The sequence below is a fragment of the Arvicanthis niloticus genome, chromosome 4 (genome assembly GCF_011762505.2).
Source record: "Arvicanthis niloticus isolate mArvNil1 chromosome 4, mArvNil1.pat.X, whole genome shotgun sequence".
NCBI classification, from domain to species: Eukaryota; Metazoa; Chordata; class Mammalia; order Rodentia; family Muridae; genus Arvicanthis; species Arvicanthis niloticus.
In genome coordinates, this window is record NC_047661.1 from 24,031,210 (window position 1) to 24,055,627 (window position 24,418).

The window sequence follows — 24,418 nt, forward strand, 5'->3', positions numbered from 1 at the left end:
TTAGGAATTAAAAAAAATATTTATGATACTTTGTCCTTAAAGTAGCTTTTACAGGAGGCTATTTGTAAATTATAGTCTTGCATTTAGTAGCCTTATCATATCAGGAAATGTACATTCAAAGGTTTCATACAGTACTTGGTATGTTTGTATTATATGAGCATGACATGTATAATGTACTTCACACACATGTGTAGACAGGTTGTGGCTCTGCATTTAATAAGAGGATGAGATTAATCTTAGCATAAATAAATGCTTCATCTCTTATCTGTTTATTGCTTTAGCCAGAAAGTTCTAGAATGACTGTGAGTCCAGATAATTAACAGGTCTATGGGGAAAAAAAAGTTCACTTATCAGTTTTTCTAATGAAAGGCTGAAAGACAATGGCTGTGTTTTGAGGCAGGGTGGGAATTGCATTTCTAATGGAGGGAAATGTGATGTGTTTGCAAAACTTAACCTGAAACACTAAAAGAACCAACCACCATGTGCCATTTTCCTGGTGAGGAGATGACAGCATTTTGAATTAACACTGTCCACCCCGTTGCTTAGTCGTGGGAGGATCATTGGCTCACAAGTGGATCTGTGATAAAGAGGAGACTAGAGAGGTATGCAGGACATCACACACCTGAAGGGAGTTGTATTGACTATTTCAGAAAGGTTGCATTTATTGATACAATTATGCCTGAGAAAAATATGCGTTGTGTGTTAGGGTGAAGAGTTTTAATAATAAATATGTTAGCATATTGTTTAAGCTCCACCCCACAGTTATCTGATAACAGCCAGGTATGCCTGACTCACTTTAAAAGGGGCTGCTCGTCCCCTCCAATCTCTCTTACTCTTGCTCTTGCCTTCTTGCTCTGTCCTCTCTCCCCTTCTGCCTTCTTCCCCTATTCCCTTCCTCAATCTCTCTCCACATGCTCATGGCCAGCCTCTACCTCTCTACTCTCTCTCTCTCTCTCTCTCTCTCTGCCTTTCTCTGTCTCTACTACCCTCTTGATTCCCCTCCCCATGCCCTGAATAAACTCTATTTTATACTATACCTTTGTGTGGCTGGTCCTTCTGTGGGAAGGAATGCCTCAGCATGAGCCTGCAGAGGCACCTCTTCCCCCATAGCTTACCACACACCCACCAAAACATATTCCTTCTCTCTTTATCTTTTTAGCAGCACATCAAAAAAATTACATTCATGAGCCAATGAGTGATATAGTTGTGGACTTTCCTTTAGTTATCAGAAATTAATTTTATGGAGCTTCCTTGTACATTTGAGTCTAAGGTGACTGTTTATTTCCAAATAATGAATTTTTATTTTGAAAAAGAGTTTTCATTTTAGCCATGAATTTAGTAATTCATACTTGACCGGTTTTAATAAGTTAATATGTTAATTTCAAAATTATTGTTTCATTTCCTCTCATTTCTAATGAGGCTTTGCATCATAGCTCTTAGTGACTTTGACTTAAATATTTAAGTTTTTGCTATATATAATCTAGCCTTTAATACTAAAATGCTTTACCATAGAGGATTTTATTCTCCAGAGATTAAAACAGATAAAAATTTAACTTCAAGCAGTGCTGAGTCAGACCAGGATTTCCATTACATCCCACAAGAATAAAATGTAATAAAGCAACCTGTTCTGTTGCTCTTCGGTGAACTTTGAATCTAAGGACAGAGGAACTGTAACAGCAGTGAGGAAAGACCTTTCCCAAGTTACAAAACTTCCCACAGCCTCACAGGTAAACATCACTCACAGTAGATCCAGGCTTGGTTGCTGGATTTTGTTATTCTGGCACTTGGTGTTTCAACTGAGTGGCACAGCAGGTGGAGTTCAGTGTTTGGAGACAGCTCTGGTGTTTCATGGCTTCCATGTCTGGGTGTCTGTTTTCACTCTCAAAACAGCAATTCCTCACAGTGTGCTTTTTGTCTGGATAAAAGCTTTAACTGATACTTACTTTTAAAAATTTCTAAACATTCTTGTAAAACTGCCCTTGCAATAAGATTTTAGCCACTTTGACTGCACAGGCCACATGGAGCTGTTTGCAGACCATTACTAAAGAAAATCATCTCTTTCTGTTCACCTTATCACTGCAGAGTACAGCTTATTCTGACAATTTTGAAATGTGGACACATGTCAAGTGATATCCCATCTAAGTATATTTGGTTTATTAACACACGCTCATAGAAGAAGTAACTGATCATAACACAGTATTATATATGTAAATAATTAGATAACTAACTCAGTCACATTTAAAATGACCCATGCATTCCATTTTCTGGGCTTTCTGGATTCAGTTGCAAATATAACCTGCAAACCTTTGATGTCAACATTGAGTGGCTAAACTTCAGGGATACTTTGATAACTGTGAGAAATATGGTCCAGTCTCACAGTCATAAAATACCTGGATTTTATTGCATCCAACACATGTGTCATCATGGGGCCAGCACCCTGGGCTGCACAGTGCATGATGGCTATAAGGAGTGAGATCAGCTTTGCTGAGGACTAACAAATCAGGGTGAAAGTTCTATTTGTTCTGCTCTGGTCTTTCCCACTGGGAAAAATGTTTTTAGTGGCTAGGAGCTGACATAAAAGGTCAGTTTTTTGAAGTGTAGACACTAGTGATATAGTCTAGTTTATTATGTACATTTTCTGAAAAAATGGCTTGTCTGAGCCATTCTCTTTTGAAAAGAGTTCTTTAAACTTATTTAAATTTCACTTTGATATATTCGAGTATACAGTGCTGCCAGTCATAAAGGTGATACAAATTTAATTAGTTCCCACAACCAAAACCAGAGAATGTAATTCAGAAGCCAAGTATAGTGAGCTTTTGCTCCATAGTGTAAAATATAGGAAGCCTCTTGTAAATTTAGCCATATTGATACATTTGGGTGCATATGCATATATAGATCAATAAATGCACACATACATATTTTTATGTAATACATACAATTCTACAAATTGAAATCTGAAATTCTTATATCTTATGATACTAAGTTTAATTAGACTTTTAGATTATAGTTGCCATTTTGACTTTCAATTCAAGCATTCTTCTAGTTCCAGTAATTCCTAAGTTCCTGGGCCCTTGCCTTCTGCTTGTGCTGTATACTTGGTCTCTTCATTAGGTTACACTCCACTGGGTGTGTGTCTCTGTATCCTGCTTCTTTCCCTGACTGTGTCTGGTTTTGATAAATGAATTCAGATGAGCTGTGATCATCTGGCTCTATTACAGCACTGTTATCAGATCTATTGAGGTTACACTTGGCTCTGTCTTCTCCTGAGATGTAGATTTCATTAGGCCTTCTGGGTGTATGCAGTTAGAAGTCACCTCTGACTTTTGTCCCTAGTATTGCTCTGTGACCTCAGCCATAGACTGACATCTGCCTTACAAAATGGTCCTGCTAAGGTTTTCAGATCACAGAGTCCATCTGCGGCACTGATTTTCACCTGTACAATGCAAGAAGTTTAACAGACTACTCATGAACTTTCCATGTAGATATTTACAAAGACAAACAACAGTTTTTTCTGCCCCCATTAAACTTCCAAGTTAGAGGAAAGCCAATGAGGATGACGGAGAGAAAGGATGCCAAAGTTTGACCTCAGATGAATGAATGAAGGAAAGGCTGTTGAAAGGATTGGTAACTCCCTTTTCTTGTCCATAGTCTGAATTATAAAAAGGTGACCTAATTCTTTACATTTCAGAGTACCAGTAAAATTAAGAACAGCATCTGCTTCACGTAATATGTTTTTAAATGAGAATTGCCTATATTAAATATGACACTGCAAATCTGGTATTAATAATTCAATAATAATATTGGGGCTGGAGAGTTGGGCCAGTGGTTAAGAGCATGGAACAGTAATATTGGGCTGGAGGATGACTCAGTGACATACTGTTCTCCCAGAAGGCCTGATGTACATTTCAAGCACCTATGTCAGGAGGATCAAAATAATTTCTAACTCCAGCTCAAGAGAGTCTGATCTATTCTCTGTCCTTTCCATACAACTACACTCAAGTACACACTCCCCCAAAAGAAGCCAGTAATATATGTAATGATATATAAACATCTGTATGTATATGTATATATGTGTATATGTACGTGTGTGTGTGTGTGTGTTTATGGGCCAAGTTTAATTATGAATCCATGATTGACATACTCATGTTGAGAAACACTGGTAGAAGAAAGCTGTAAGATACTTAGTGACTAAGAACTGTATCCTATCTGTCAAGACTATCGTAGAAATGAGACTTACTGGACAGTAGGAGATTTTCTCATAGTTTTCCTGTCATCTTTCTGTCTGAAATGAGAAGCATTGGCTCCTGGGACTGGTGATATATGTGGGCAAAGTAGAGTCTGGCACTGGCAGGATGGTGGTGTTGGGGATTTGATAAACCTCTCTCCCTAGACCAGAAGTAAAAAGCACTGGAGACAGAATTCGAATCTTGAGTTTGTTAAAACTCATTAAAAGACATGTATTTAGATTAAAATTTTATAAGAATTTCCCCTGAAATACTAAAACTAAAAATCCAAAAAACATAGTTTTCTGGGAGAACATGAAGGTCAGATGTTTTCAGAAGTTATGCTTCCTGAGGTTGACCACATGGCTTTGTAGGAAAAGATGTTTACTGTCGACGTCTCTGGACAAAGGCTTCATCCTGTATCCCACATAAAGGTAGAAAGAAAGAACTGATTCTATGAAATTAGCTACACACACACACACACACACACACACACACACACACACACACACACAGAGAGAGAGAGAGAGAGAGAGAGAGAGAGAGAGAGAGAGAGAGAGAGAGTCCCCCTAGGAACACACATCACACACACACACACAAATATATGTACACACCCAACACCTCACATCGCTCACGGGCAACCTACACACACAGAGGCACAAAGATACACACACACACACACACACACACACACACAGAGTAATTTACAAACTTTAAAAAAAAAACAACCCTCCGCTATTGCCAATATACTCCTGAGTGAATAAAAGCTGGCTGGATGGATGGGTCCACTTCTCAGGTCGGACTCATCCTAGACTTTCCTTGATGTTTCTTTGAAAACTGTCTGGTAGAAGGTGGTAATTTGAGTTGTGAGGAGCAGGCATTGAATGTGCAGCGTCTTCATTCTTATTGTTTTTTTACTAACTCAGAAAACACCAGCAGCAGTTGTAGACAAAGGATGACCCCACTTGTGCTTGGTGGTGAGTCTGAGTCATCACAGCAGTAGGTTCCCATTCTGTGAATCATCAAGATATTTACAGTCTTAAAGATGTAACCTTCACCCATGGATTCCCCAGATCATTTCTCAGCTATTGCGGCTCACACTCTATTGTAGTTCCAGTTCCAGGAGACTCAGTGGCCTATTCTGGCTTCCATGGTCTCTGGACACACATGGTTCATGTACATACAGGTGGGCAAACATTCATCACATAAAATAAAAAAATAAGTCTAAAGGACAAAAGGAATAATGAGTAACAAGGACCACACTTACCACATTCTAGGCTACTCACTACTTCTTTAGGATTAGTTGTATTTTATTCTCCATTTAGCAAACAGAATAAAATATCAGTAAAACGTTGAGCCTTCTGGCCTATTCCCTTGCTGCTGCTGGGATTTTGATAGACTCTTGTACTCACACAGATGCATGGGTACTGACTAGCTGACAATTTTTTTTTTTAATGAATGCAGGCAGAGGACTGTGAACGTGAGAGAGATTGTAAGCTTTCATTTCATTAAAATAAATACAACTAAGCATCTAGAAATGTAGTCCAGATATTGGTCTCAAACACTGCTCCTCAAAATATATTTTAGCTTTAATCTTTCACTTGTGGGAAATTTTATACCTGGGTCAAGACTACTGAGTCAATATGGGCTGAAGCTGAAACTATCGAGGGCCCATTTCAGTAGGGCCTTGTCACCTCCTGTCTGAGTTTGTTCTCAGAGTTTGGGGACAGTACTGGCTATTTTCACAGATCTTACCACCCCACGAGGCCCTTCTTGATACTGGCTACACCTTTGGCTACATTTTGGGCAAATATTCTAAGCCGGGACCCATATTTCCCATCTTGCCTCTGCTCCTTGGCAATCCTTTAGTTTTGCAAAGTTCCTTGATCTTTTTAACCCCCATTTTGCTCCTGTGTACAGGGGAGCTGACAGTAGTATTCTTTCCAAGGATGGGGATGATCACCCTCAGCTTTGTAAATGCATGCATGGTCACTAAGGGACCTAATAGGAGCTTGTTTCTCATGTTGGTGTACTCATGAGGTCTTAATGTGGTGCTTCTGGGGGCTTTCTTGGGTACTTGCAAGATGACTTTGTCTGTGGAACATTCATAACAAAACATTGCTTCTGCTATTTACACTAAGCAACTATTCAAAACACGAGTGTGTTTTTAAAGATTGCAATGGATTATAGGTAGGATATACTGGGATTTAATTTTCTGTCCTCCAATGTAAACCTGTTTTCTCATAAACAGTATTTCAGTGGCCATGCAATGTAATATATCTTACTATAAATGAAATGCCTAATGTAATATAAAATAACTTATTTAGAAAGACATAGACACATATATAGTTTATGACATCAATTCTCAACATGCAGCCCAAATTTGGTGGGTATTTGGGAGGGGCTATGCTTCAGTACACTCTCCACTTTTTATGCTTGTATAGCGTCTTTTATCTGATGTATAGTTAGCTTCCTGTACAGGACCCATGAAATAAATCACCATTGTTTCAATCTGTACTGCTGTTTGTGGCTCTTACACATTTGACCTCCCAGGCTGTTTGTTCCTGTGTCGTGAGCAGCACAAGCTTTCATCTGAAAGACATTTAAATTGCGGCAAAGTAAATATCATCAAATGACAAGATTACTAGAAAAAAAATAGCACAGGAAGGCAGGGAAACTCAATATCACTCTGTGATGATAAAACTATTCCATGAAGCATATGCCAGTCAACTGGAAGTGTGGCTTTCATCTTAGAACACGTGGGATGAATACAAGGACTGTGTAAGCTTCCCACAGGAAGACACTTTGGGGGAAGAGACAAGTAACTCCTCAAAGATAAAAGGAGAATGTCTGGGCTTCATTTTATTTTAGTTAAAGGCTGTGAGCTGCATCCCCTATGATTTTATTTGGAAAAATTAACATTTGAAAATGATTTTGAAAACACAACCAAAGGAGATGATTTTCCTTTCAACTATGAAGGCAACCCACAGAATTCTAACCATTCATCATTAGATATGTCTGCTGACTTTGGACAACACCCATTCGGCACTTGCAGCTCGGTTGAGTGTTCACTTTTGACTAAATGATGACAAGGGCTGGAACAAAGTTAAAATGACTTATTAAAAGTTTATAGTAAATAGCAAGTAGATGCAAAAGGACTTTTATTAGCCCATCAATATAAAGATTTTGATGGAATATAATCTGAAGATTTTGTCCTCACAATCAACAAGTATTGATTACATATAAAAGAGGCTTAAATACTTGAGAAGTCTTACTGGCAATTCAGGTTGAATTGCTGATGTCTCAGGCATTATGCAGTTTGTAGACCCGCAGAATCAGTGGCCAGATCATTTCTGTTGGCTGTTCCAAGTCTGACATGCACTATTTTAATGTAACGTCAGACACATTATGGGTAGTGTGTCTTCTGGGGTGTTGTTTCCTGCTTTGATGAGTCTATACTTTTGAAATGTAACAGAAGCATGCCAATGTGTTTTTGTGGAGAGTCATGAATAGGCAGTTCAGACCTTAGGTCACCAAGAAGGGAAAAATGAAAATTCGGTTGCATTTTTCTTGCAGCAGAATAAAAAAGATCACATCTTATGTGATTAGAAATTGTCCCACAATTCTGTTCTACAGCTAAGAATTGTGAAATGTGTGGTTGTGACCATCTACAAACATTAAAGTTCTATTTTCTTTTCTTCCCAGGATCCCCGGCCTTGACGGGAACAGGGACAATCAACATCATTGTAGATGATATCAATGACAACGTCCCCACTTTCGCCAGTAACATGTACTTTACTGCAATTCCTGAGGATGCCCCGACGGGGACAGATGTTCTACTAGTAAACGCCTCGGATGCAGATGCTGCGTCAAATGCTGTCATCAGGTCTGCACACTGAACCCTATTACATATTCCTCACAAGCTCTGGTTTTTAACAGCACATGCTATCTAATTTCACTGGGGAGTCCATGTTAATACATCGTACTGTTCCTGTGAGCCATTGACAATCAACTATCCTGGAATTGAGAATTAGATAGTACTAAGCCCGTGCAGATTAATCTCTGTTTCTCTGTTTCATCATTTGCAGAGTTCTTTTTAGTGACACAGCTGTCTTATATTTGTTTGTTTGTTTATTTATTTATGCTAATTCCTTTTTTTACAACCTGTGTTCATCATGGCAGTGGGAGGTTCTGCACTATGCAGCTGGCTGGCATTAACCAGTGATATGTAGCTGGGATTAGGTCTCGGAAGTGTGCAGCATGGCATCACGTGCAGGTGCTTGAGCAGGGTAGGGTGGAGGAGATTAGGCTCAGTTCTGCCCTCTCTCTCCTTACAGAGATCCATGACTTGTCACTGAGCTTCTTAATGGAGTGACTTTCAACATGATGACTTTGAGTTTCAGAGCCTTAGATGGAAGTTGCTTGCTGTAGTCAGGGTCGGGCTTAGAAGTGTCATGCATCACTTCCAGAATGTTCTAGGGTCAAAGCAGCTTCACCAGTAGGATTAAATACACCCCGGGCCTGAAGGGAGAAACCTTGAAGATTTTACATTAACCCTGAAGCTCCAACATTAACATGTTTTCTTCCTCTAAAAATTTCTTTCTTTATGTAAATTCTAGTCACAGAGGACAGCAATGGGGATGCTTGTTCAAAGAGATACAGAACTTGTAATATGGAATGTTTGGCTAATATAGCCTCATCCTCTTCTCAGTTCATTCTAAATGGATAAGGAAAGATTTCCCTATTTTCAATAGATAACCCTTGAAGATACATTTCTGCAATTGTGTGTGGGCTGTGTGAATTAGGCTGGTAAGAACACAGTGGGTCAGAAGACAGAATCTTTAAAGGTCTGAGACATCATAAAACGATAATATGTGCATTAATAATATGGTGATGGCAACATATGCATTATATGATAATGGACTCATTTATTACTTTTGTTATGTGTCATTTATTTTTGTCATTTGGTATTTATTTCTCATGAACAAAGGCCTCTTAGGAAACTGGCTTCTTCCTGATGGCGGGGATAAGGGTGCATGAGATCCAGAGTCAGTCCTATTTAATAAACATTGAATTGCTGATTGAGTACATGTTAGATAACATAAGAACTCTCCTTCCTTTGAACTTCCATCCTTTGACAGGTAGTCAGTGAAATGCAATGGAATAAGGTTGTCTTACATGTGGTTGTTCCCTTGAATACAAAAGAAAATGACCTAACTAGGGGGATATGTGGGGAGGGGTGATGGGCATGTTCATCCTTAATTTTACTGTGACAAATACCGGCTTGAAAATGTTTGAAAGAGGGAAGGGTTGACTCTGGCCACAGTTGCAAAGGCTTTAGCTTGGATCCAGGGCTCTGGGCCTGGCATAAAGGAGATTAGCATGGCGTGGAAACATGTTAAAAGAGCTGCTCATTTGATGGTAGCCAGCAAGAAGAAAGGAGTCATAAGAAGGACAAATGCCAACATAAACCCTTCCAATGCATGCTCCATTGACACACTTCGACCTAGCAGGCCTAGCTGCCTACTGTCTCAACCTCCAGTAGTCTGTTCATATTTTCTATTTGGGTCAGAGCCTTCTTGATTGCTGAAGACACTCTTGCAGACACACCCAGAGGTATCCTTTCCCAACCTCCCAACTTTGTGTCCAATCAAATTTCAGCATTAATTGCCATGGTTTGTGAAGCTGTAACAAAATATTTCAGAGGAGGGAGCCTACAACTTGCTTTGACATACTGCACGTAATGGTAGATGCTGGGAAGGGCTAAGGTGAAAATAAGGAGGAAACAGTTTCTATGGTGACTCCTCCTGCTGCCTCCTCTGGAGGGGATGATGCTACACCAGCACAGAAGGGGAGAGCAGGTGCAGATGGACATATCCCAGAAGCCTCTGTGAATTTCAGGGGCCTCACCAAGAACTTAGCAGATAGATGTCTTCCCTCAGGTGTTGTCAGTATGTTAGAAGGACCATGCAGAAGGAGGCATATGAACTTGATATGCCACGGTCATAGGGGAGAAGAGGCTAGAGAGTTAGGGGCAAAATCTTAAGGCACTCAAAGAGCTTTTAGTGATGGAGAGGAAACCCTCTCCAAAATGAGCACATAGCACATTATTCTTGAAACCTGATTCCTTCAGCCACTGACCCACAAGGCTGAGTTTCCCCCAACCCCTCTTCCCAACAATCTTCCAATCTGATTTTTCCTTCATTTTGTTACTAAGATATGGGTGCTACTAGGAGACTGCAGAAACCTGTAAAGTTCCATAACATTCAGCCTTTTTATTCTACTTCATCCATCCTTGGTGTCTCTCTTTTTCTTTCTTCCCTGACAAGTGTTCTTCCCAATAACTCTGTTAGTCTCAATCACCATGGTCCTCTGGCCACACACAGTTAGCTATCTGAGTTTCATCCTTCCTTTAGAGTAGCTAAATATCTCCCACAGCATTTCCTGCACAAACATACACACACACACACACACACACACACACACACACACACAGAGAGAGAGAGAGAGAGAGAGAGAGAGAGAGAGAGAGAGAGAGAGAGAGAGAAACAGAGAGACAGAGATAGAGACAGAGAGAGAGAAATAAAGTGAGACACACAGAGAGAGTTGGAGATGATGCAGGAGTTGATTTCTTTGGCAGAGCTATGTCTGTGTTTATTACTATCCACTCTGTCTGAACTGTCTCTGTAATTGTGTGACTTCATTCCAGCTCCCACTGGAACAAGTCACGTGACTCCCTGGTGAGCTTGCTCTGGCTGATATTTCTGTTCTCATTCAGAACTCAGTGTGCTCAGTGCTCCTCACCTTTCTTGTGTTGCTTCTTTGCTTTATGTATTAAACAAAGTATGGTGTTGCCCTGAACTCCTAATCCATATCTTCTGGCTAAGGTTGCTCCTTACCTACACTCGATTGATCCAGGATCATGTTCTTATGTTCCCCCAGCTTTCTGAGACTCTCTTGTGAAAGCTCTAGTTCAGACTACTTATTTATGCCTGAACCTACTGTGATGGACAATCATCTTCCCAACTCCTGGATATAATCCATTCTACATACTGTACTATAATATACATGATGTATAGTTATCTATGCCTATGTGTGGGCTCACTGTACACTAGGGTGTTCAGGCAGTTAAGCACGGCATCTTCTCGCTCATTGTGGGATGTGAAGGCAGGCTAGAGCTACAGCCCAGGCAGTCAACAAAAACATCAAATCATTAATCATGTCTGCACAGATCCATTAGTCTAGTCTGTGCAAATAAAAAAAGACATTCTAGAAAAAACAGGGTGAGTACCAAGTTTCGGAGGGTGGAGAAACTTGGGCATCAGGGAAAAAAAAGACTAGGCTGTGTGTGAATGGCTCTTGGAAAACTAATGAAGAAATTAAAATTTTCTGTTTCTTGGAAAACAAAAAAACCCCACAAACAAACAAACAAACAAACAAACAAACACAAGAGAAGGTTTAGGGCCATAGCATGCTTCACTGTATTTTGAGACAATTATACTGTGTATTGTAGAAAGTAATTCTGAGAAGAAAGAACCTCAGTCAATGATGGAATGGGCTGTGGCCAGAAACTAAGCTTAGACACCTGGTGGCTCAGCCTTTCTCAACAGTCTCCTGGTGTTTGCTATTGCTTATTGCCTAGTCTCTAGATTCCAAGCACCCAATAAATGGGCTCAGCACTTCCCAGGCTTCTTGTACCCTAAAGAAAGACAAGCTTTCAGCACCATAAGATCATTTTCTGACACAGCAAAAGGATAAGGATTTTCCCAAGCCATACAGCCATGCTCATATCCCGCTGTGGCCCACACCAAAGCTTAGCACCTGGCCACCGGAAGATCAAATCTAGCTTACTGCTGCTTTTGTAGCCCGACTTCCGAACCTAGCCACAGCCATCTGAAAAAAAATACCCTCTCTGTGTTATCTTACACGAGTTTCAACAGAGATCTTTTTGAGGCTGAAAACACTATCATAACTTTTATGGGAAAGATTGCCTGGGGTCCTGCCTTTCTTCCTTTGAGAACAATATTCTATTACCAGCTTAGCTCCTTCCTTCTTCCCTTTGTCCCTTCCTTCCTTCTTTCTTTTCTTTCTCCTCCTTCCCTCCTGCTGTCCCTCTTTCTCTCTTTCTGACATGGTCCCACTAGGCAATTCTGGCAAGCCTGAAACTTGTTATGTACTCCAGGCTGGATTCAAACTCACAGATACCTACCTGCCTCTCCCTCCAAGTACTGGGATCAAAGGCATACATGCCCGTGCCTAACCTCATGTATGACATTTCTTATCTTTACTATGTAGCTTCACTTGAATTTTCCCATCTTAATATCATAGTATGGTGGGCAAAAAGCATGTTTAAAGCACCAAGGTTGAAGCTTCCATCTAGATGGGCCATTTGTAGCTTGTAAACTTCCTTGTACACAGATTTCCCCCATAGATTCAGATGCATCATCTACAGAAAGTCTAAGACTACAACTAAATGGTGAGAATTGTTTTGGATTTCAAGGAAAAAATATACAAATTGCCTAGAGTGTGTCACACAGTAAGTAAAATGTTGATCTTATCTTGGGAACGTTTAAAGAAAAACACAGGCATTATTCAACTATGAAATGGACAGTTCAGGACAACATGACTCTACAACAGTCCCTGAGGGTTCAGAAGCCCAAGATCATTCACAATGATCAGACCCCAGCTGAGCCTCAAATAAACGAGGTGTTGAAATCCTGCCACAGGTTGTATGTGGCAATCTATTTAGAGACAGGCTTATGCTTCTGGCTACTCTTCTCAACTTAGAAGTATAAATTAGGAAGCAATTGCTGCTACGCCATACTTCATAGTTAAACTTTCTTATGACCTCAGAATTTAATAAAGCCCCTAATAGGAATCATATTAACATGGTAGTTAATTTTTTTATGAAAATTCTTAAATATATTACCTATATTTTAGCAATCGTACAGGCAGCATTATGTCCAATGACATGCTATAAATAAGCTGTGTTTTACTATAGAGATTTTCTTTGTCATTTAGTTAAGCCTGCAGCAGCTATTATTTGAAACATTATCTCTCTTTGCACCTATGCCTTTTTCTCCACCATGTAGGAAACAGCTAAATCCAGTTTCTTTTATTTTTGTTGCTCATATTTTTAAATGGATGTTTATGGGAGAAACAAGTTAGTTGAATTTTGATCTTTGTTGTTGTCAAGCTAGTGAACAATGTTCATAGCAGAACAAATTAGACTTTTTTCCTAATAAATTATTGGAAAATGTCTATAGGTGTTGACAGCATCTGAGTTTTTAGAGTAGGCATCATACAGTCCTTATGATTCCGTTCTCCAGAAGCTGTCAGAAAGGCTAGTTTATTTAAGTATTTCACAAGTCTAGTCTTCATAACTTTTAGAATTTTGTTCATAAACATTTGACATTTTTACTTACATAAAGAGAAAAGATTCTAACTGTAGAGGGAGTGATAGTTATACCTTGTCATAAGGCTCTTCAACTCCAAGAAATACAGTACAATTTATTCTTATTTAGGTTTCATTCTGGCACACACACACACACACACACACACAGACAGACACACACAGACACACACACACACACACACACACACACACATATATATATATATATATATATATATATATATATATATATACACACATATATCCCCTAAAGGGTGAAAGCCTGAACAATGTCAACTACTTTATACATCCTTAAGTCACTTCTTAAATAAATATTCCTGATGTATTATATTATATTCCTGATTTGGTTTTATAAGAACACTATTTTTTGTAAATATGAAGTCTGAAATGTATCATATTCATAAAATAATATAGAAAGGCTGACATTTGCCTTCAGCTGTAGGCACATCCAGGAATATGCACACTGCTATTGTGACTTGAAGTGTGTGTTTCTTGCCCTGCAGTTTTTATTAGACACACTCCATTGTGTTACTCACATGGCCAAAACAAGACACACATCTGACTTCAAGGAGGGCATCTCCTATAAAGAGGAAAGCTTTTTAAAGTCATAGACATTTTCTACTCTGCAATTTGTAGACTGCAGACTGTTCTGTGAACCTTCAGGTCAAGCTTCTCCTCTGACTGTCATCCTGAACTGCACTTCAGAAACAAGCTCAGGAATAGACACAAATAGCCCCCTCTTCAGAGAAAATGGAGAAGTTGTGCTTGGTGAAAACTCCTGTGAGCTCACTGATCTGTTTAGCATCAAACTGTCCAGGAAAATATCATCCTTTCTTGGCAGGGAAATAGTGAGGCCATCGGAGCCATGAGGCAACGCGGAAGCAGAAATGGCTCTGTATGCAAACAGCCCTTTTGCTGCAATGGAGAGCCAACATGCTACAAGTCCAGCATTTTCTCATTAAAGAATAATATCCCCCAAATGATTCTCTTTATTATAGACAGAGAAGAGGAAAAAGATACTTTTGAAGATGTTTTTAAATTATCCACTAGTAATTCTGGCCATCAATTCCAGTGTTAGGAAAGGACTCTAGGGTTGTGATTTCTAGCTCATTTGTCTGCATGACAACTGGGCTCTAGACTTACTTTGTGGCCTTGCGTTAATCTGAGAGTGTGGAGACTCCTAAGGGTCTTGCAGAGCTCTTGTGAACATTTTAGAATGATTGCTTATGTTACAGCTACAGCACATCTCAAGTCACAATTTAATACCTGGCTTCTTCATTGCTGTGTGTTCAAATTTTTTTTGTTAAGTATCTACATTTCCATTCATTTTTAAAACTTTATTTATGGAAAGCAGGGTGTCATGAAATCATAGCTAAAGGTGACCTTCCTCTCTTTGCTTTCTGCCTCAGTTACAGTATCATCGGTGGAAACTCGCAGTTTACCATCAACCCATCCACGGGACAGATCATCACTAGTGCTTTGCTGGACAGAGAAACCAAAGAGAATTACACTTTGGTTGTGGTTGCCAGTGATGCTGGGTCTCCAGAGTCTCTTTCCAGCTCTACTAGTGTGCTTGTGACCATCACTGATGTTAATGACAACCCACCCCGGTTCCAACATCACCCATATGTCACACACGTCCCATCTCCTACTCCTCCAGGTAATTCAATGCTGAGGTCACTTGTGTGTGTGTGGCTTATCAGACACTTTCTGGAAACAGAGGTATAATATATATATATATATATATATATATATATATATATTTTTTTTTTTTTTTTTCTAATACAGCCTAATCTGGAAAACCCTAAAAATTGGGAGTATGAAGTTTAATTCCAATGAAACTGAAGAGATCCCAATTCTTCTATAAATTATTTTCTTTTACCCCAATTAGCTGTATACAGAACTTCACACCTGGCACAGTTCCCTAATTTCAGTTCTCAAAATGCTTCTTCAATACAGTAAATGAGTAAAATGTATCCCTCTTCATTTCAGTGATGGCTTTCATCTGACATGGCATTTGTATTTAAGTTCCTAAGAGGAGGAACAACATCAATTTCCTGATTGTTGAAGGAAAATAAATATTCAACTTTAATATGTCATAGATTTATTTTCAAAATGTTGCACAAATAACTAATTCTAAATATTGCATATTTTCACTTCCAGTTTCCCTTCTGTCTTAAGCTTATGAGCCCTCTTGTGACTTGCCATTTGGGGAACAACAAGAATTTTTCTTCCTGCATTAAAAAATAGTTTACTATTTATTTTGTAAGTAGTAGGATGTTCTCTTAGGATCTAAGCAGATGTTCTGAAATTTGTAATTTTTGGTAAAATTATAAACAATAAAATACAGAAATATAAGTAATACTATCTTTTCCCTGAATATATTTTACTAGAAGAATAAACTAGTGGATTCAGTGTTTCTCCTCATGATATTTGATCTCCTACTACCTAGAGCATATCTGATACCAACTAAATAAATAAAATCTACAAATGGTTGTGCTAGATTGCTATAGAAAAAGATAGGGAGTCATAGATCTCTCTTGAAAAAAAATCCAGCTGGCATGATCCAGCTAACTCCATGAATCTGATCCATCCTCTGATGTAAAGAAGACAATCCTCTAGGCAAAGTGAGATGCTGGCCATGTCATCATCGTATTAGTATAATTGGCAAGACTCATTGACTCTTAATGAAATTCTAGTTTTTTTTTCCTTTTTACACTTCTTTGGGGATGTGGGGAAAAGTTTCTGAATGAGATATTGATCTTTAAAAACTGTCCTGCTGGATGCTTCTCTACATATTTCCAGTACAGCCTGTTTCAAGGGTATCCTGCCAGACACTGATTCTTGAAATCCAAATCAAGTCCCATCTTCATTTCTTACTTCGTAATACTTTACACTTACTAAAATCTATTAGGCATGTGTGTGCATACATTTACCTTATCTCTATGTAGTAGTAGATCTGAGATCAAAGAATTTTGCCAGGAAACAATGGGGTAGTGACCCAAAAGCAGCATTTGGGGTGGAATATGTTTGTGGACAGGCTTTTATAAAGAGCAATTCAAAGGTGTTTTCAGATGCTAGGGAGTGGTGAATGCCTTTCACTGAGTGGGAGGGTGGCTCTTTGAGAAGTTTATGAACTCTAGTGTCTGCTGGAAGATTGTGTGCAGGGACTGATATTCCAGATAATCAGCTGGTCCTCAAGATGGTTCTCTCATGGTCTTTTTAAAAAATAAGTAAATAAAACATGTGTGTGGGTTGGTGAGAAAGTGAAGTCTAATTTTCAAAGTCATTAATCAGATTTGACCTGGAGACATCAGAGACAATAAACTTGATGCTATTCTTTCGAGTAGTGTTGGGAGGTTGAACCTGGCTGCAGCATGGTCTCAGACTTATCAAGGGTTCACCCAAAGGATTCCTGTGATTTTAACCAAGAACATCCTCTGTTTCAGGTTCCTTTGTTTTTGCTGTCACAGTTACTGACGCTGACATCGGATCCAATTCTGAACTTCATTACTCACTCTCAGGTAGAAACTCTGAAAAATTTCACATTGACCCCCTGAGAGGGGCAATCATGGCAGCTGGGCCACTAAGTGGAGCTTCTGAGGTAACGTTCTCTGTCCATGTGAAAGATGGTGGCTCATTTCCAAAGACAGATTCTACTACAGTGACTGTTAGGTTTGCCAACAAGGCAGATTTCCCCAAAGTCAGAGCCAAAGAACAAACATTCATGTTTCCAGAAAACCAGCCAGTGGGCACTCTGGTCACCACCATCACAGGGTCCTCTTTGAGAGGAGAAACTTTGTCCTACTATCTTGCAAGTGGGAACTTGGGCAACACTTTTCAAATTGATCCACTAACAGGACAGGTATCCATCAGTCAGCCTTTGGACTTTGAGAAGATACAAAAATACATTGTTTGGATTGAAGCCAGAGATGGGGGCTTTCCTCCCTTCTCTTCTTATGAGAAGCTTGACATCACGGTGCTAGATATCAATGACAATGCTCCAGCTTTTGAAGAAGATCCGTTTGTGTCTGAGATCCTGGAAAACCTATCCCCTCGGAAAATTCTTACTGTTTCCGCAACGGACAAGGACAGTGGTCCCAATGGACAGCTAGACTATGAGATTGTGGATGGTAACCAGGAGAGAAGTTTTGCCATCAATCACGCTACAGGTGAAATCAGAAGCATTCGGCCACTAGACAGAGAAAAAATATCTCATTATGAGCTCACTGTGAAATCTTCAGACAAAGGGTCCCCTTCTCAGAGCACCTCAGTAAAAGTGATCATCAGTATTTTAGATGAAAATGATAATGCACCTAGGTTTTCTCAGATATTCAGTGCCTATGTTTCCGAGAACTCCCCCCTGGGATACACAGTTACCCGTGTGACAACTTCTGATGAAGACATTGGGGTGAATGCAATTAGTAGATATTCCATAGTGGACACAAGTCTTCCATTTACAATAAACCCCAACACAGGAGATATTGTCATCAGTAGACCTTTAAACAGAGAAGATACAGACCGATACAGGATCCGAGTGTCCGCACATGATTCTGGCTGGACTGTAAGCACTGATGTCACCATATTTGTGACTGACATCAATGACAACACTCCAAGATTTAGCAGACCCTCCTATTATTTAGATTGCCCTGAACTTACTGAGCTTGGCTCCAGAGTAACTCAAGTATCTGCCACAGATCCTGATGAGGGGTCAAATGGACAAGTGTTTTATTTTATCAAGTCGCAGTCAGAGTATTTCAGAATCAATGCCACCACTGGGGAGATTTTCAATAAGCAGGTGTTAAAATACCAAAATGTCAGTGGTTTCAGTAATGTGAACATCAACAGGCACAGTTTCATTGTAACAGCTTCTGACCGAGGCAACCCTTCCTTACTCAGCGAGACCACAGTTACCATCAACACAGTGGACAGCAATGACAACCCACCTCAGTTTCTCAAAAGCAAATACTTTACCCCAGTTACCAAAAATGTTAAAGTCGGTACTAAGTTAATCAAAGTGACAGCGGTGGATGACAAAGACTTTGGATTAAACTCTGAAGTGGAGTATTTCGTGTCTGATGGGAACCACCTGGGGAAGTTTAAGTTAGACAATGATACTGGGTGGATTTCAATAGCCTCTCCCTTGGTTTCTGACCTAAATCAAAACTTCCTGATCAGAGTCACAGCAAAGGACAAAGGGAACCCCCCACTTTCCTCCCAAGCAGTCATTCACATCACAGTCACTGAAGAGAACTACCACACCCCCGAATTTTCCCAGAACCACATAAGTGCCACCATCCCTGAGAGCCACAGCATCGGGTCTGTGGTCAGAACTGTCTCTGCCCGAGATCGTGACACAGCCATGAACGGTCTGATCAGCTACAACATTTCTTCGGGGAACGAAGAGGGCATCTTTGCTATCAATTCCTCAACAGGTGTGGTAACCCTAGCCAAAGCCCTCGATTACGAGTTGAGCTCGAAGCATGAGATGACCATAAGCGCCACAGATGGAGGATGGGTTGCGAGGACTGGCTACTGCAGTCTGACTGTGACTGTCATAGATGTGAATGACAATTCCCCAGTGTTTGTTCCCGATGAATTTTTCCCAACTGTTATGGAGAATGCCCCGAGTGGGACCACTGTTATCCACCTAAATGCAACAGACGCTGACTCTGGAGCCAATGCTGTGATTGCATATACTGTGCAGTCATCAGACAGTGACCTGTTTGTCATTGACCCCAACACAGGGGTCATCACCACTCAAGGCTTTTTGGATTTTGAAACTAAGCAGAGCTACCACCTCACAGTGAAAGCCTTCAACGTCCCCGATGAGGAAAAGTGCAGCTTTGCCACTGTCGACATCCAGTTGAAGGGGACCAACGAGTATGTGCCTCGCTTTGTTTCTAAGCTCTACTATTTTGAAGTGTCAGAAGCGGCTCCTAAGGGGACGGCTGTTGGTGAAGTGTTTGCCAGTGACAGGGACATGGGTGCTGATGGAGAGGTACACTATTTGATCTTTGGAAACAGCAGGAAGAAGGGCTTCCAGATCCACAAGATGACAGGGCAGATCTATGTGTCTGGGCTTCTTGATAGAGAGAAAGAGGAAAGGGTGTCCTTGAAAGTGTTGGCCAAGAACTTCGGCAACATTCGGGGTGCAGACATCGATGAAGTCACTGTGAACATCACTGTGCTTGATGCTAATGACCCGCCAGTGTTTAGTCTGAACACCTACAGAGTGCAGATCAGTGAAGGGGTCCCTGTTGGGACCCATGTGACTTTTGTGAGTGCCTTTGACTCAGATTCCATTCCTAGCTGGAGCCGGTTCTCATACTTCATTGGGTCCGGGAATGAAAATGGTGCCTTTTCCATTAACCCCCAGACAGGGCAGATCACAGTTACCTCAGGGCTGGACCGGGAAAGCCTGCCTGTTTATAATCTCACTGTCTTGGCTGTAGACTCAGGGACTCCCTCTGCCACAGGAAGCGCTTCCTTGTTAGTTACCCTGGAAGACATCAATGACAATGGCCCAGTGTTGACTGTCAGTGAAGGAGAGGTTCTCGAAAACAAACGCCCAGGAACTCTAGTGATGACCCTACAGTCCACAGACCCTGACCTTCCCCCAAATCAAGGCCCCTTCAATTATTACCTGCTGAGCACAGGCCCGGCTACTAATTATTTCAGTCTCAACACTGCTGGAGTTCTAAGCACAACCCGGGAGATCGACAGAGAACAGATTTCGGACTTCTATCTGTCTGTGGTCACCAGAGATTCTGGGGCTCCTCAGATGTCATCCACGGGAACTGTGCACATCACTGTTCTAGATCAAAATGACAACCCCTCGCAGTCCCGCACAGTGGAGATATTTGTTAATTATTATGGCAACTTATTTCCTGGTGGGACTCTGGGGTCTGTGAAGCCCCAGGATCCGGATGTGTTAGACAGTTTCCACTGTTCCCTCACTTCGGGAGTCACCAGCCTCTTCAATATCCCAGCAGGCAGCTGTGACCTGAGTTCCCAGCCCAGATCCACAGATGGCACCTTCGATCTGACTGTTGTCAGCAGCGATGGGGTTCACAGCACAGTCACCAACAATATCCGAGTTTTCTTTGCAGGATTCTCTAATGCTACGATAGATAACAGCATATTGCTTCGGGTTGGTGTCCCCACAGTCAAGGACTTCCTGACTAATCACTATCTTCATTTTCTGCGCATCGCTAGTTCCCAGCTTACCGGCCTGGGTACCGCGGTGCAGCTCTATGCTGCCTACGAAGAGAACAACAGAACGTTTCTTTTAGCAGCTGTGAAACGAAATAATAACCAGTATGTCAACCCCAGCGGTGTAGCCACCTTCTTTGAAAGCATCAAAGAGATCCTTCTCCGTCAGAGTGGCGTCAAGGTCGAATCTGTGGATCATGACCCATGCGTTCATGGGCCGTGTCAGAACGGAGGCAGCTGCCTTCGAAGACTTGCTGTGGGCCCTGCACTGAAGATCAAGGAGAGTCTGCCTGTCATCATTGTGGCCAATGAACCTCTGCAGCCTTTCCAGTGCAAGTGTGTGCCAGGCTATGCTGGAAGCTGGTGTGAAGTGGATATTGATGAATGCCTTCCAGCCCCTTGCCACAATGGAGGGACCTGCCACAACTTAGTTGGGGGATTTTCATGCAGCTGCCCAGAGGGCTTCACTGGAAGAGCCTGTGAGAGAGACATCAATGAATGTCTGCCCAGCCCTTGCAAACATGGGGCTGTCTGTCAGAATTTCCCAGGGGGATTCAACTGCGTGTGCAAAACTGGATACACAGGTATGTCGGTGTGTTACTTTCTGTGCTTGTCACTAGTTTTCTTTAAAAGACTTTAGTTTTGATATGCATGTTGTCATTTGAATATATACATATATATATGTGTGTGTGTGTATGGTTTTTGAAATTTCATGCATGAATATTATATTTACATCATTCCCAACACTCTCTCCCTCTTTCAACTCTTCCCATATTCCCTCTCAAGGTTACTATCTCTTCTGTAGCTATTATTGCTATATATCCATACATAGTCTATTTAGTATTGCTTATATATACATGTGTAGGGGTGGGGCCCTGTGAAATTTTCAGCATCCATATATTGGCATGACAGCTGGTGTGGTTATTTTACTGGTCTCATTTTGGCAACAATGTTGAAATTTCATGGGTACAGAATCTCTGTCATGTTTAGATTGGACTAATTGATTTTATTTTATGTATGTGAATGCTTTGCCCACTTGTATGCATGTATACCATGGGTATGCCTTGTATCCATAGACGTTAGATGAGAGCGTCAGGTATGCTGGGGCTGGAATTATAGATGGTTGTGGGCCACCATGTGGGTGCTGGAAACAAAACCTGAATCCTCTACAAAAGCAACAAGTACTCTTGACCACTGAGTCATCTCTCTGCCTTTATGTCTACTTTTAGAATGTTAAGTCAGAGCTAATGGGTCAAACATCAAATCCAGGGTTACATATGTACACACCTCTAAGGAAGAATGCATAACAATGCCTTATGACTTAGCTACTTATGCCTTTTTTAAGTTTATAGTTCTATTCTTTTATATTTTTTATCTTTGTGCATCTTATGAATCACTGGGTAAGTGGCACCTAATAGTTGTGGGTATTCATGGAGTACTCAAAGGCATTATGTTATGTGAAATAAGGCATGCACAGAAGAACATATGGAAAGAAATCAAAACATACATTGGTTCTTTTATTTTTATCGCATTTGAATTGTTCATGAATGTCTCAAAACAGGTAGCTGGCTCTAAATCCCAGCAAGTTGACATTTATTATTAAAAATAATAGTTTTATTGTTTGAGTGCTTTTTTCTAGAATTAAAATTTCATATTAGAAAGTGGATTTCTGAGTAGCTGTAGAATACTAGAAAAGACTAATGGGTTTATTACACTGTAGAATACCTGAAAAGATTATGTAGGTTTTATAGAATTCAATAAACACCATGATCACATCCATTGCCCATATTCATCAGCAAGTCACAATACATTTTTGTGTTAGTCATGCCTCAGACTTCTGGGGAGTCCTGCCAGAAAACATCAGCCTGATAATCATATTTCTTTAATATTCCAGTACTTCTTTTTTAATCCATTTGTGTGTGTAGTGGGACACAGATTAGAAAGCACAGAGGCAGCCACTTGGTTCTCATCTTCACACCTGTAGGTTTGCAGTTTGCAGCATGATTTTGAGTTCCTTCTAGGAGTGAAGGGTGTCTTTAAGCTCAACCAGAAGATAGGTCTTGTTCCTAAGTCTGGAATGCTTATAATATAGTCAGTGCATGGGCTTATAATACAGTCAGTACATAGGTTTATAGTACAGTCAGTGCATAGGCTTATAATATAGTCAGTGCATAGACTTATAATACAGTCAGTTCATGGGCTTATAATACAGTCAGTGCATAGGTTTATAGTACAGTCAGTGCATGGGCTTATAATACAATCAGTGCATGGCTTCTTTAACCTTTCCGTGTATTGCCACACATCTGGATACATGTCAGGTGTGGCCTTGGAAAGGATGCCTTGGATTTACTACCATGTGACATTTCCTTCTGCTTTGAAGCATGTCTTATTATTTTAGGGAAAGATAAAATTTGTCCATTCATCACTTTTGTGACAATTTATAGTATAATTTTTCCAGACAGAAAAAAAGTTTTGTATACATGTAGGCTGTACATAGTAATTTTTCCTAAGGAGTTTGCCAAAAATATGCTTTCACAGAATAGAAAGACTAAGAGGTTTTGAAAAAAGAATCTCAAGTTGTGTGTGAGCGCTGTGATAACCCTGAAGTAAGAGAGATGTATGATGCAGAAGAAAAGAAATCTGTGGAGAGTTGTGGCATAACTTTTTAAAGAAAAAATGTATTGAGAAACCATTTTGATAAGTTAAATTTCTTGGTGGCACCTTCCCCTGAGGAAAAGGATGGCAACATTTACATGGTGTGCGAAATAGCTTCTTGGTGCTAAGTTAAGTGTAAAAGACTCTAAGGGGTTGGAGGTATGACTCAGCAGCTAAGAGCACATTCTGCTCTCACAGAGGACAGGAGTTGGTTCCCAGCACTCATGACACTCATGTGCCAGCTCACAGTCATCTGTAACTCTTGTTCCAGTGGATCTGATGCCTTCTTCTGGCCTCCAAAGCATTGCGTGCACTTAGTGTACAGAAATAACCTGCAGGAAAAACACTCGTACACATAAAATAATAAAAATAGTAAAACGACCCAAATATTCATCCTCAGAATGAGTAACACATACATAAATATTAACAGTAAAATATGTTAATAAGGTGATTTGAATAGAAAATGAATTGAAAGCATGTACCTTCCTATAGACCCCTTCTGCTCTGTGTATACACACGAGATGCGATAGAATTTGTGGTGGCAGAATGTAGGTGGTGTGCTTGAGAAAACAGAATGTCTCATCAACTAAGCATACAAAAAAAAAAAATCCTTATCTACACAACATGGCTCTGCTTAGCTCTACTTTAATGATCAAAAAAAAAAAAAAAAAAAAAAAGACGTGGTTTTAACAAATCAGCTTTGAATATTTTTCCTTAATAAATGTACCAAAGGCACTTCCAACAGGGCCAGTCTGTATTCAACAAATATCTTCATCTTCAGCCTGTGCTCAACACACGCGCCATCTCCAGTCTGTGCTCAATACACTCTCCTTTACTCAGTCTCTGTTCAAGGCCCCTCCCATCTTCTGCTGCAGACCATACACCCTAGGCAGAGCACTTCCTGTACACT

The 24,418-nt window shown here is 40.4% G+C and overlaps 1 protein-coding gene across 2 annotated transcripts in view; it reads left to right on the forward strand.

The window, feature by feature from the left end:
* The window catches only part of Fat4 (FAT atypical cadherin 4), a 125,443-nt gene that overhangs the window by 78,009 nt on the left and 23,016 nt on the right, over window positions 1-24,418 (forward strand). For both annotated transcript variants that reach the window (XM_076932322.1, XM_034500505.3), the window contains 3 exons: window positions 7,929-8,109; window positions 15,048-15,298; window positions 17,088-21,437. In XM_076932322.1, the coding sequence (XP_076788437.1) occupies window positions 7,929-8,109; window positions 15,048-15,298; window positions 17,088-21,437 (4,782 nt within the window). The remainder of the gene's footprint in view (window positions 1-7,928; window positions 8,110-15,047; window positions 15,299-17,087; window positions 21,438-24,418) is intronic.